The sequence below is a fragment of the Balaenoptera ricei genome, chromosome 12, assembly GCF_028023285.1.
Source record: "Balaenoptera ricei isolate mBalRic1 chromosome 12, mBalRic1.hap2, whole genome shotgun sequence".
NCBI lineage: Eukaryota > Metazoa > Chordata > Mammalia > Artiodactyla > Balaenopteridae > Balaenoptera > Balaenoptera ricei.
The window spans coordinates 30,981,054-30,996,140 of NC_082650.1; the positions used below are offsets into that span (position 1 = coordinate 30,981,054).

General features: G+C 38.0%; 1 protein-coding gene across 2 annotated transcripts in view; it reads left to right on the top strand.

The window, feature by feature from the left end:
* The window catches only part of STX7 (syntaxin 7), a 47,919-nt gene extending 34,372 nt beyond the window's left edge, over positions 1-13,547 (top strand). The window contains exons 6-11 of one of the 2 annotated variants that reach the window (XM_059941191.1): positions 325-462; positions 1,233-1,285; positions 1,835-1,931; positions 3,170-3,242; positions 7,201-7,283; positions 13,311-13,547. In XM_059941191.1, coding sequence (XP_059797174.1) covers positions 325-462; positions 1,233-1,285; positions 1,835-1,931; positions 3,170-3,242; positions 7,201-7,283; positions 13,311-13,547 — 681 coding nt within the window. Of the gene's footprint in view, positions 1-324; positions 463-1,232; positions 1,286-1,834; positions 1,932-3,169; positions 3,243-7,200; positions 7,284-10,170; positions 11,506-13,310 lie in introns of those variants that run through there. The other variant, XM_059941192.1, reaches the window with a different exon arrangement.
* Positions 13,548-15,087: the final 1,540 nt, after the last annotated feature.

Genomic DNA, 15,087 nt, shown 5'->3' on the forward strand with positions numbered 1-15,087 from the left:
TAGGTGAGTCAAAGTTTTTATTTTCATTTTTAAAAAAAATACTTTAACATAAAATCATGGCCCAGTTTTTAGGATGAGAACTTGAGGTGAGAAATCCAACATTATGGGCCTTTTGCCTCAAGGTAAAATAAGCACAGTATTTGAACATATTGTCAAATTGTTCAAAATGTTATTGAGTTAAGCAGTAAGGCCCTGTAATAGGAGAGTGAGTGAAATTTTCAGAATTAAATAAAGAGCCAGCTACTGGCAAAACAACTTTTGCAAATTCTGTAGAGCTTCACAGCTTGATTCTGGTAGGTTTCTTTCCCCCCCGCTTTCCTCTAGCGTCAAAGGAAAATACAGAAGGATCGCTTAGTGGCGGAATTCACCACATCACTGACAAACTTTCAGAAGGCGCAGAGACAGGCTGCTGAGAGAGAGAAAGAGTTTGTCGCTCGAGTAAGAGCCAGTTCCAGAGTGTCTGTAAGTATTTAAAGCAGCACTGTAAAAAGAATGTGGTACCCTCCAAGGGCCCCGTGAAGAGCTATGCGGCATGTTTCTTGAGTCCTAAAGACCTGTGAATATCTTGGAAATCGGTATTTGAATACTTATTTTCAGGTGTTTCTAATCAATTTTTAAGAAGGATGATCATTATGTATTATTGTGGTTATTCTGTCGATGTTGTGGAACAAAAGATTATGTAAAAATATAGAAACGTTTTGTCAGAAAAGATTAGGGGTCAAATCCTAATTTGAGCCTGAGGCTGTTACTTTGTATTCGTGCTGGTGTAGAGAGCACTTTAATCCTGCATTGTATGAAGATGATGTAAATGAATAGTGAATATATTGTGTGAATATTTAAAACGAATGTACACGTGGAGAAAATAAAGGATAAATTAGAGTGGAATCTTGACTTAATCTAATTTTAAATCTCCCTAGAAACTATCACAGGTTGTTTCGTTGTTCCTTAATATAGAGGTTTCAAGACTACATTATGTTTTGATCAAATAATATTTGTTATTTGGCCCTTGAGAATATTTAATGAATTGCTTCTTTGTCAGCTTAGGATATAATTTGTTTTATTACTTGAAGTAATTGACCTAAAATACTAGAACAAGAACTTTTCTCTCTTTTTTCTTACACCTACACTCCAGTGTGTACATAAATCAGTTTAGATTATTACAAAGTAAAATGTGAGTGTTGTGTGTTTTTCCTTTGCATCTTCTCAATCCATTCTGTTACTAAATTATTCAGGGTGGTTTTCCTGAGGAGAGCTCAAAAGAAAGGAATCTTGTGTCCTGGGAAAGGTAAGAAGTATAAAACATTATGCAGATCAAAAGATAATTTTTCAAATACGTTTTTTACATCACAGTCCCTGGGCAGAATTAAAGCTTTCAGTATATTATATCATGACTATCCTAAGTTATTTATAAATAGAAAACAATAAGTTTGAAAATTTTTCAAAGTAATTATTTATTATAAAATATATAAAAATATTCCAGTATAGCAATAATACTCTTTAAATAATTATTTGTCCAAATAAATATTATTGACTTAATTATTATTTGATATAGATTATTCCCATATGTGAAGTTTAAATCAACCAAGAAGAAGTACTCACTTGCCAAATATAATAGTTTCCAATAATTAAATAATAACTCTAAACATAACATCATTGAAATGAAACATGAATAAAATTTGGTTAACATTTCTGTTATATTTTTAGAATTTAAGTGAGCAATTCTATGACTTTGAAGAAAAAATATTCTATTCAATAAGTATTTCTTAAATAAAAAGGAAGCCTCATTGTTTTCATACCAGTTTTTCTTTTTTACATATTCTTTTCTTTTTAATAGCCAAACTCAGCCTCAGGTGCAGGTGCAGGATGAAGAAATTACAGAGGATGACCTCCGCCTTATTCAGGAGAGAGAGTCTTCTATTAGGCAACTTGAAGTAAGCTTTACATTGTAGAATTGGACTGCTGCTCTGTTCTTAGTGAGTTTGTCCTCGAGATGCTTAGATGATGCTGGGAGAGAGGTCAAGAAAGAATACTAAATAAATATATCAATTGATGGCATATTTCATATAAATTAGAGTCATTCTGTTAAAAAAAGAGTAATTTCTTTAGAATTTGTGCAAGGATGAGAAAATATACTTCCCTCTACTCCAATTTTTTTTTTTTTTTTTTAATTCTGTTAAGTCATCTCAAGCCACCTGAGCATTGAGAAAATTATCAGTCTAGAGATAAAGGTCTGTTCAGAGAGTCTAGATAGCTTCCATGGCACATGATACACATCACACCTGCATGAATAAGACTTTTTCCAAGGGCTTTAAAAGTGTTTTATTTCTCTTTAGTGTGTGTAGGATATCAAAGAGGTATAAAAGGTTTAGTAGCCTTAGTTCTTAGGGAACCTACCGGTTCCCTAGAAAGCGGGCTAATAATAGCTAACAATAGCTACCATTTATTGAGGGCTTCATGCACCAAGCACTATGTGATAAATTCTTTATGTTAATTGTCTTATTTAGTTCTCATAAAGCTCTGTGAAGTAATTAACTGTGTCATTATCATTGCCCTTCTACAGATGGGGAAACTAAGGCACAGGATGAATATGTAAATTGCCCCATCTTTCCTGGATAAAGTATTTAAACTTTACTTTTTAATCAAGCAAAATAATAGTTATATATTGAAGAAAATTAAATTTATAACTTATTTATCCATCACTATTCCATTGCGTATTCAGATTTATTAATGTGAGGCTTTGAATTTATACCTAATGTTTTATTCTTTTAAAGTGTCAAATTGACATATACATTTTTACTAGAAATACAATAAGAATATTTTTTACTTTTTTGAGGAAATACTATTCATGATAACAAAACTAATCAGATTGCATGACATAAATTCAGTAACCCACAACCCTTCTCTATTGTATAGTTCCTTCATTTCCACTCTGAATCACTTGATATTTTTAACATCACAGACTTATTTTAGAGAACTGAGATTCAGAGTCTACTTACTCAGGATTGCCTATAGTAAAATAGTTTTCTCATATTCCCCAAATATATGTTATTAGGTCCAGATGCGTGCTCACCTAGGTATGAGCAGTGGTTTGTGTTTTTTAAAATTTTCTCCTTTTGTGGATTGGGGACTGAATTTCTGATTCCAGTAATATGTGCTTTTTTTCTCTTAGGCTGATATTATGGATATTAATGAAATATTTAAAGATTTGGGAATGATGATTCATGAGCAAGGAGCTGTAATAGGTAAGCCCTACTCATTTGATTTCATGAGGCAGAAGCAAGCTACATGCAGTTTACCTGTGGTAACTTCTCAAGCCAGGGTAGCTCCTTCCTCTCTCTCTTTCAGTCCTCCTGAAATCAAAAGTACAGTGTCTGTAATAGACAAAGCATCACCCTTGGCATTATCTAAAACAGATCTCGTTTTTGGCTCCTACTGGTGGAAATGACCAGCTTTATTTATTTAAGAAGTCCCAAATTTAATCAGGGTCTACTGCTGCTGAGATCATGGAAGGTAACATTTAACATCATTCTAGCTTATTTCCAGGACCTCTGGTTTCTGTCTTATCCCAATTTAATTCTTACCACACCAAGGACTTTGGGGAAAACATCTGTTCATAATTGTGCGCACTATCTTGTCTTTTAAAGTAGAGGGAATAAGTAGCCATTTGCCTGAACATTAATTCTTATAGCTTTTTTAGTACGTTAATTTAGTTGTATTACTTAGATACAGAGAATTCTTTTTTAAAAATTCTTTAAAAAAAAAATCAGTGACTAAGACTTCCTTTAAGTTTTAAATGTAATTGTAATTCATTTAAGGTGTAGTTGTCAGCATTGATCAGGATTCTGATCATCTTTATCATTTTGATATATGAAGATATCTGTGGGTATGCTAAAGACATATCTAATACATTTTCTGAATTTGGTTCAGTTGAAATGCTTGGACCTATAGTTTAATATAATTATTATTTGTCCATTCTTACCCTCCTCTGTAGCCCCAGTAGATCACAGGGTAAAATTTCAAAAGCCATTCATTCATCCAATAAATATTTATTGAATGCCTACTATATCCAGGCATAAATCTAGGCCTTGAGGATTCAGCTGAAATTAAACAACAGATAAAAAGATCTTATAATCTAATTGGAGGAGAGAGACAATTAAAACAGAAAGAAAAGTAAGTAGATGGTGATAAGTGTTACGGGGAAAATAAGACCAGGTCGGGGGTAGGACTGCAGGAGGTGGGGAATGTGCTGCTTTTCTGGGGGAGTCAGGTAAGGCCTCACTGATAGGTGACATTTTAGTGAAGACTTCACGGAAGTAAGGGAGCAGGCAAGAGAACGTGTTCCAGGCAGAGGGAACAGCAGGTGCAAAGGCCTTCAGGCAGAAGCACGCCTGACATCTTGGGCCAATGGAGTGAGCAAGAGGAGGATGGAGACGATGTCACAGGAGAGCAGATCACATAGGCCCCTGAGCCACTGTGAGGACTGTTTTTGTATTAATGGAGGGGAAGCCACAGGAGGATTTGAGCAGAGGAGCGTTATCATTTGACTTAGGTGAACAGACTGCAAAGGGACAAGACCAAAAACAAAGAAAACACTTAGAAGCCTATTGCAGGAATCCACATGAGCAGCTATGTTGTCTTGGATCAGTATGGAAGCAGTGAAGTGGTGAGAAGCAGTGGGATTCTGGATATTTTTTAAATGTGGAGCCAAAAAGATCTACTGACTATCTGGATATGGATTTGAGAGAGTAAATTCTAGGATGACTGTAAGGTTTTGGCCTGGCTCACAAAAATCATGGTGGTGCCATTTTCTGAGATGCGGAAATCTGTATTTCCATATGTTATTTCCAAAAACATCCATATGTTTGGATGGATATAAATCAGTGATTTTTGGATATATTAAGATTCAGGGGCCAGTTGTCACCCAGGTAAAGGTTTGATAGGCATTGGTAAAGAGAAGATGGGGTAAAGGGGAGACGTCTGGCCTGGGGGTATAAATCTGGGCGTTATCTGTACATAGATGGTATTTAAAGCCATGAGATTAGGTGAGATCACCTAGGAGATAAGTATAGATAGAGAAGAGGGGTGTCTGAGGACTTGTAAATATTTAGAGCACGGTCGGCAAACTACATCCATTCGTTTATGCGTTATCTACAACAGGTTTTGTACAACAGAGGCATAGTTGAGTATTTATGACAGAAACCATATGAATGAACTGCAAAGCTTAAAGTATTTATTATCTGAGACAAAGAAAAAGTTTGTTGATCCCTGATTTAGAGCCTAGAGAGCCGAGGAGGAATGAACAAAAATGACCAAGAAAGAATAGCTAGTGATACAGAAGAAAACCACATGAATGTATAGTTTTAGAATGGAGGGGAGAAAGCATTTCAAGAGCGAAGGCAGGTCAGCTCTCTCAAATGCTGCTATTCGGTTAGGTAAACTGAGGCTTTAGAATTGATTGCTGAATTTAACAATGTGTAGGGCATAGGGGACCTCAGATGAGAGCTGTGCCGGTGAAATAGTGCAGGTGAAAGTATGATAAAGTAGGCTCAAAAGACGCTGGGAGGAGAGTGACTGGAGATAGCAAGTGGAGATAACTCTAGGAGTCAAGTGAGGTCATAGCTGCCAGTGGATGTGGCATAAATGAGAGATTTGGGGGTTTGTTTGTGTGTTTTTAAGATGGCAGCAATAGGATTGATGGGAAAGAAGTATTGTTAGTGAGAGGGAGGAAATTGCTGGCCTGAGGTCTTTGAGCTAGGCAACAAAGAATGGGATAAAGTACACGCATGGGGAGGTTGGCTCTCGCTGAGCGTGGACAGGTCCTCCCTAACCATGGGAGAGAAGTCCGAGCACAGAGACTGTTGCATGTGGTAGTGGGTAGGATCAAAGGAGACTGTGGAAATGTCTTCTGATTGTTCCTGTTGTCTTCAGCGATCTAGAAATAAGGTCACTGGTGGAGAATGACAATGCATGACGAGGCATGAGAAGTTAGGGGAGAGAGGAGGAAGTATGACTTAGCGTTCCAGGAATCGGGGAGATGAGGCAGGCGTGCTGTGCAGTCAAGAATTTAAAGTGAAATGTCATCGCGGTGATTCTTTTTTGCACCCATGTTCAGCTGCATGGGACAGGTTGGGGTTTTGTCACCTAACTGTGACCACAGTAGGAGGGAAGAAGGCTGAGGATAAATGCAGGAAACCAGTGACAGATGATTGTGTCTGGAGTCTAGGCTAGGGAAGAGGAAAGTGAGGACATGAAGTATGTGAGGGGCAGTGAGAAAGTGGTAGGATCACTAAAGCTGGGGTCTTAGAAGGCGAGAACTCTAAAGGTAGCAGATGGTAATCAGAGAGTGAGACCTGGAACGGAGATTATAGAGAAGCTGCAGTTATTGGTAATGACAGGTTTGGGGTGTGACCATGGATGTGTGTGGCTCAGAAAGCGCCACAGGCAAAGTCTTTGAAAAACATGTGTTCAGAGAATTGAGAGGCCTGGCTATTAGAGGGTCAGCAACTGGATATTGAAATCACCGATATGTAGGGTAGTAGAAGCATTGAAAAGAACATCAGTGACTCGGGGGCTAAAACATTCAAGGAATGAGGAGAGAAGACACCTGTGGATGTCTGCAGCAAGGAGGGCTGAATGAGTTGGACAGCATGAGCTCTAAAACTGAAAGTTGGCAAGGAGGAGGAGGAAACAGTGGTCCCCCATCCTACAGACGGACACCTGTTCCACCCCCATGTCAGAGGAGGGGGGAAGGAAAATGTCACCGCTTGACAAGGCTGTGGGGACCCTCAGGGAGCCTAGGTTTCAGCACAGAAGGAGGTTGATGAGGTCTGCCCAGCAGATGACGGTTTTCAGTTCTCTGTATTTACCCTAAACCAAAGTTCAGATGCTTGCTTGCTGCTGAGTTGGCCATCACAGAATGCAGGTACTGGTGATGGTACTTTTGGGGGTTACCAGGTAGAACTGGAGTGCACTATAATGAAAATAATAAAGTTTCTTTCCGTCAGATTCTTCTGTATTGTTTGGATCACCTGGGAAGTAGTATCACTAAAAAAAAAAAAACTCAGCCTTACCCATATACTATTAATATTAACCTTTGAATAGTGAACATGTTTAATCTTACCTTGAATAAAATCTGGTGATTGGTACAGCTCTGTTACTAGAGCATCAGCACCTGTTTTGTGTGTATGTTTTGTTTTAAAGATAGCATAGAAGCCAATGTAGAAAATGCTGAGGTGCACGTCCAGCAAGCAAACCAGCAGCTGTCAAGGGCGGCAGACTATCAGGTAATATTAACTGTGCTAAATTGTCTTATAACTCAGACTTTTAAACGTTTGTGTGTGTGTGTAAAATCAGGTTTACAGTGGCTGGAGATGTTAAAATTCAGAATGCCATGGAAGACAGGCTAGAAATATGCCAATCAGTTCAAACTGCGTGTAGCCTGTCTGTTCTCAGGGTTGAACCGGTGTTGTGCCCACAGGGATGGGAAGTTTAGAGTCTTGAGGGGAGCAGTACACAACTCCAGTCTTTTCTTACAACTTTTGGTCTCCGATGTCATTTTGACATTTCAACCCAGAAACCTCTTTGATAGCGATTTCCCTCTGTTTCTTGCTGTTCCCTTCTACCTTTCTTTTTTGTCAATGATACTATGGACTAAAGAGGCAGAGATCCTTGTCCCAGAAAGATCTCTTCAGGTCCTGTGGAAATTATATTAGCTTAGAGTGTCCTTGACCAGTGGGTATTCTGTCAGCATTCAGCAGACTCTTCACCAGGAATGAACTGATTTCTTAAGTGAATCAGGTTAGTATAGGGAATCCATAGGTATGAGTCAAATATAAATATATATAAAGGACTACAAATATTAGCACCATGAACTATTAATATATCACTTAATATGTAAATCTTTGACATTTAACAAAGATAAGCCCAGGCTCTTTGGGAACCCCTAAATACCACTCTAGCATTTGATTTCCCTTTTAAAACTTCATTTTTTTTTGTTGATGTAGTTGTGCATAATTATTTTCTCAGAAACTTATTACCTTCTTATAAAATTTCTAAGATATTATCACCATCCTAGGTATTTTTTTTTTAATTGCTTTTCACTTTTCTCACTGATCTTAGAAGTTCCCTTTAGTTTCAATGCCATTTTTTTCACTGGACAAATCAGTGCATATAGAGGATGCTGAGTTATGCAAGCAATTGTGCTCACCGACAGAGTAACTCATGTTTACTGTCTTTGTGCATGAGATTCAGATATGCAGCTCAGGATAGCTAATGTCACCATGTCCTAGAATGTAGGTGTCATTCATGAATACTTGAACACACACACACACACACACACACACACACAGTAATCTGTAAATACCAACAGTTAAAGCTGCTCAGAGTGTTTAGCAGGATTCATCAGTGACTGGGATTCCATGTAATTTCATTTTCCTTTTGGACTTCAGGGGGGATATAGATATATCCCCAAGTTTTACTTTTACTCTTCCTTGTGGAAGGGAAGGCCTATAGCCACCCTGGGGAAAAGGAACACATCTTCCCAAGTTGTACCTCCAGAGCAAGAGCTGCCCCCATCCTTAATCCCACAGGCCCTGGAGGGATGAGGAAAGAGCCATGCAACACAAGGGCTGGAAGGAGAGCAGCTTCCCAGTAGTCCCACCTGGCAGCCCTGATATTAAACCCATGCCTCTGCAAAATACGGTGCAGTGCTTCTAAATAGTTTGGATGAACCATGAACATAAAGGAAGGTGGAAAATGCTTTCATCACCACGGCACCCCAGGACTCACCACCGCACGCTGGAGAGGTTGCCCCAGGAAAAAAGATACTCTAGTGGAACAGCTGTCATTGTCGATGAAGGCATGTTACATATGGGTCTGCGGTAACCAGGTGGAATCTGGGGAAAATACATAGGCATGATTAGTTTGAAACTTGAACTGTGTTTAATATATGAAGAGTATATTCTGTTGAAAAATTAGATGGCCATTTGGAATACTGAAAAGTATAAGTAGTTTTCAGGATAATTTCAGAGTCAGGAACATATTCTTTTTGTAAATTTTATGCTACTTCTAGTTGACACAAAGTAAATTTACAAATTTTTCTACTTTGTAAGAAAAAGGATTCCTGCATGTAGCTGTGAGATATACAAGCCATTGGAGAAATATAGAAAGCTACAGCTGGGCCAGGAATGAATAATGGAGCAAAACTCTTAACCTTTATATTTTATTTATTTATTTTTTTAAATAAATTTATTTATTTTATTTTATTTATTTTTTATTTTTGGCTGCGTTGGGTCTTTGTTGCTGCGTGTGGGCTTTCTCTAGTTGTGGTGAGCAGGGGCTACTCTTCGTTGCGGTGCATGGGCCTCTCACTGCGGTGGCTTCTCTTGTTGCAGAGCACAGGCCCTAGGTGCACGGGCTTCAGTAGTTGTGGCACATGGGCTCAGTAGTTGTGGCTCATGGGCTCTAGAGCGCAGGCTCAGTAGCTGTGGCACATGGGCCTAGTTGCTCCATGGCATGTGGGATCCTCCTGGACCAGGGCTCGAACCCGTGTCCCCTGCATTGGCAGGCGGATTCTTAACCACTGCGCCACCAGGGAAACCCCTTTATATTTTAAATGACAGTATTAGAATTTTTTTTAGCTCTTTGTGTTTTATATTTTATTTGAATGTTGAAAGATTTTGAATGCAGTTTCCATTCATATTCAAGGATGGGAATGATTTGGGAAATTAATAAGTCTACTTTAAGAAACATTGCCAAACATTTGCATTTGCTGATATTGTCAGAGAACTCATTTTGAAGAGCAATTTTTTGATAAAAGTTTAAAAATGGATGGTTTTAAGATGTTTTTTGTTTTCACACATAGGTAAACTCTATTGCTCAAGTTATTAATTTTTATTTGTCTGTATCTTTTTTTAATTAAGCCCAACCACACATCTAGAAAAAATACCAACGGAAGTTGAATAATTACCCCCTGAATTATACCATTAATTCAAGAAAAATATTTCTTGAAAGCATAGTGCTATATGTATTGAAAAGCAAAAAAATATAGCCCAAATGAGGGCAATAAATTACTATTGGTTTTACTCTAGAAATGAACCAAATGATCTTCACTTGCTATAGAGGTGCTCCACTACATCTGTAAATGTGCTTTTTGTTTTTTCGCATCTGCAGCGCAAATCCAGGAAAACCCTGTGCATCATCATTTTTATCCTTGTTATCGGAGTTGTAATTATCGGTCTCATCATATGGGGAGTGAAAGGCTAAGATTGTAAAGGAGCACACTATTGCACTACATTATGTAAATTATGTAGGAAGATTCCTTAAATCATGGTAGGTTTTTTTTATTGTTATTATTTTAAAACTGTTGCTTAAAGGATGGTTCCCATACTTTGTTATTTTTATTTGGGGGGAAGTTTTCTTTGGATTAAATCTGATATTTTCTAATACTGGAAGTTTTTCTAAATATCACTGCTGGCATAGCTTCATGCTTTTCGACCTAGTAACTGTTAGGTTTTTGCCCACATTGTATATGCCTTTCATTTATAATTTATTTATCCTGTTGACTTAGTTTTTGGAATTAGTAAATTCAGAGGTGTGTGTGTGTTCTGTGTGCACCTCTCTGTCACAGTGTAACATGCACCCATGTTTCTGTTACTTCAATTACAAATCTTAAATTTAATTTTGATTTGGGCCAGCAGAGGAAGTATTGTCAATAACTTTAAAAATTAACATATATGTTTGTGTTTGGAGTTTTGTTTTTATCTAGTTCACAGCAACACAAATTGTCTATTTAACTTTTACTGTTATTTTTCTCTTAAGACCCTTGTTTATTCTGAATGAAATCAGTGAATAACTTCCTAGTATATCTCTTACTCCTGATGTGTATATAGTAAACATTTGCTGTAGATTGGCTAGTAAAATACTAAGGATAGATTGTTTTTATATAGGTTCTGTTTAAGTCTGACGTTCGTTTGCAGGGGATTGTGTGGTCACTATAAATGTTTAATGTGATTTGGAGGAAGAGTATGACAGATCAATACCTATTGTGTTAGAATACTAAAGATCCCAACTTGTATTCGGCTGTGTATTTCCACAGCTGTTATGATGGAAAATTAATTACCTTCTCTTATGTCCTACAGAATAATGAAGATTACTTTTGGGAAGTAACTTTCCCACAGTTACTGTTTTTGAGCACCTAACACTTAAAATTCTGTTTCCCTTCATACCATTTTGTACCATCCTTCATTAGAAAGGGAATTGGATGTTCGCCACTTAACTCACTTGCCTTTTTAAATCAATGTTGTTTTAATGCACTAATCTGAATACTGTAAAGAAGATTATCTTAGTTTATAGTTTGTATTTTATAATGTTCTTATGTAGCAGTTTGATAGTGAAGGCAATGTTTTACATGGCAAGCTATGAGACTTCAAATGGGAACAAATAAAATATTAAGTAACTAAGTAAATTGTATCTTTGCAACCAAAATAAAGATGATTTTAAAAAGTGTCCGGATAGTTTTATTTCAGGAGAACTCTGCTTCCGTGGGACTTGATACTTACCTCACACTTTTGCCACTGCAATCTCAACAGAGGAGATGTAACCACACGGCCACCATTCTGCATCTTGCTGGAGTACCGGCGTACTCAAAGTTTTTATTTTGGCAATCTTAAAAGGTTTTGCCGCTAATAGGTAGAAGCTGCTTTTGCTTGTCATCAGAACTCAATTTTTTCCACAAAAGAGTAGTCTTGATTAGAAAAAATAAAATGAAAAACAATACAGTAGCCAAATTTTTTAAGTTCTTAACAAAGTTTTTCTTTAGGTGAGTTTTAGAATCTCTTTGAAAGGGTGATGCTTACTTTCATGACTGTCAACATATCTGGATCTGTTTGAGTTGAACTGAGTCTCAAACTGAAGAACTTTCCTTATGAAGGGACACATATTGTTCATTTTAGTGTGTTCTGAAGACATCCTTGAATGACGCAGACGGAGATTAACCAGCCTCTTTGCTTAAACTGAATGACAGTGTGGCATGAAGGGTTTGGCTGTTGTACTGGTCATTAAATATTATGAAAATGTTTTGGTTTTGCACAATGATTAGTGGTAGAAAAATAACTGGTGCAGTTTCAACATAATGCAGCTTGTTTTACTAGGCATGAGATCAACCCTAAAAAAAATACAGATATGGACACAGATGGAGCTTGATCTGAGACAGCAAACCATGGAGGCAGCCTCTGGAGTCAGGCCCACTGAGTACACTGGTTGCCCAGCAGCTGTATCTGTGTCGCTCACTGAGAACACTGCACCTGGAAGAGGTTGCCACTGGATCCTTCTTCAGGGTCTTCACTGCTTTTGTTAAAAAATAGTAAAATCTTGCACACAAAAAATCGTGTTTTGAATACCGATCTAGACAAATTTATAATGAAAAAAGAAACGACTTTTGAAAGTTTGTTCCACAAAAATTAATCTGTGGTTTAAGCAAGGAAAATGCAGAGTAGTTTCTCTAGTTGGTGTGATTTTCATTTGTTTCTTCGTGTAGTAAAAGGAATGTCACAATAAAAGATAAAAGCTATATAAAGGAAAAAAAGGTCATTGTCCGCCTTTATAGTGAAGAGCAATTCACACGGGTAACTTATTCAGCATTTATTTTTTGAAAAGCAAAACTGACTATTTTTTACACATGATCAGTTACTACAATAAAAAATTAAATTTCAGAAGGAGATGAGAGTTGTTTGGGTAAGTTATGAGTTAAATGACATTTTTAGTTCATTTAAATATGATGAAAATTTCTCATTAGTGGGAAAGAACATCATTAGGCATCCTTCTTTCCTGGAAAAAAAAATTGCGTATTTTCATAATTCACTTAGGAAAACAAAAAACTGACCTCTGGCTCCCAGACCTCTTCAGTACACCATAAGATTTGAGCAACTTGACCTTGTATTTCTCAGCAAGAAAATACGGTTAGCAAGATGGGCACGCACAGGAGCCTGAAAGTGTTACAATGGACCACTTCCTTGACAGAATGCATCACATTTCTGCTTAACAACTGTCCAGACATAGTTCATCAATCAGTGAAGATAAAAGCATTTCCCCCACTTTTTTAGGAATCTGTGTCCTCAAAATACTGTCAAACAGGAAATAAAGAAATTGCCTGATGTAAACCTGCAGGTTCATCTTTCTTCACTTTAGCTGGGTTTAACAAAGTCAGTAGACTCAGTGAAGCATTATCTCTTTCACTAAGTTAAGACATGTAGGAAACCTGTTTTTCTCTTCATGCTAAATTCAAGTATTTTAACCTTTCTATCTGGGTTCAGTCAGGAAAACAACCACCTGATGATGTAAGCATAAAGGGTTTCAATGTGGGGAGTCAGAAGCTTCCACCAAGCGTCAGAAGGGCAGGCGAGGGAAGGTGCATCTGCAGTACCGCCCTGGGCGGATCTCGGGAGCTGGCCCAGGAGCCCGTGAGAATCTGGAAGCATCCAGGAAGCTCCTGTCACCTCAGCCTCAGCACCAACGCAGTGAGTCTCAAGGAAATGTCACCAGCTATCTAGGCTGTTGACAGCACCAAAGCAGGTGACCTGTGAGAGATCTTGAAGCTGCTGCGACTCCTGTGCCCGCGGGCCTGTGCACACTTCTGCCTGGATGGCCTCCAAGGGAGGGTGGCCTCTCCGTTCTCTGCCTCCTCAATCCTCTGGAAATGCTTCTCATTGGGCCACGCTGACTTAGAACCAGAAAGCAAAGGAGGTTCTGGAAAATGTAGTTTCTGGCTTCCCTCCAGTGCAAAGAACACTACGGAAGGATGGGACAGTGATGCGGAGGTGACAGCAGACAGCCCATCATGATGGGGAAACGCTGATAGATGGAAAGAGCACAAACAATGTGAAGCAGAAAGCCTCACAGAATTCTCTTCCATTAGGGGTTCTTTGGTGGGGAAAGAAAATAACACTGATTTTAAATGGTAAATAAGTCCATTTTCCCAGCCAGAACAAAGTCTCTGTATTATATATACTCTGGGACCCCAGCAGCTAGCTGTTTCCTCCCTCTCTCCCTCCTTAGTTGCCCAATAAATATTTGTGTACTTAATTTGGCATTTATTTTGTGCCAGGCTTCCACGTGCCCAGGCACAGAGGGTATTAGAGTGAACCAAAAGAATGTGGTCCCTTCCCTCAAGGAGCTTACATTTTGGTATTAAGCACGTAAAAAACACTTGATGTTAGGAAGAAAATGGTGGGTGGGAGAGGAAGGAGGTAAGGGAAAAACAATGAATGAGGATGGATTCATCATTCTTTGGACCACCTACACCTGGAGACTGCTCATTCTTAAGGACTGGCTTCCTGTTTATCCTGTTACCTCATTACCAAGTAACTGAATTTCATTCTCCTCAGTTAACAGACTACTAGAAAAGTGATAGTTTTCTAAAAAGGAGCTACTAATTTGAAAGTTGATCTGTATGTATTGTCTCCAGGAAAGAACCTTCCATCTTTTGGTGGCAGCATCTGGATTGAGAGCTAGGGCGTCCTGATAGTCAGGACTGACATTTATAGGACTTTTGCAAAATTATTACTCCCAATAGAGGGAGGAGCACTGGAAAGAGAGGAAAGAGCTAAGGGAATTTTGGAATCCATGTTTCTTCAGAATGCACTCAAAGCCAATGCATTATGCATGCTCCTAGTAAAATGTCCCTTAAAACATTTTTAATTTAACCCTGCCCTATCCCTTGGCAATTTTTATTATTTTTTTCTTTGGTATCAAAAGGGAATAAAGAACACCCTCAATGGCTCACATTAACCCATTTTCTCATAATTTAAATACTGTTTCAATTTGTCAATTTTAATCCTTTGTTTTCGCAATCCTTTGGTTAACATGAAAATCATAAAAGGAAACCTTATTTTTCTCCAAATAATTCTAATTTTAAAAGCAGAAGTAGAACTAAATAACTGACACACTAAATAGATTTTTATAGACCCTGTTGCTTCTGGCAGGTTTTTAAGAGGTTGGTCATTTAATTACTCAGAGTGGGATTCTTGTAGGTTTTGTGTAGTGATGGCATTCCTGCTTAAAATGTAAGTGGTGGAAGGCAAAACCAGATTT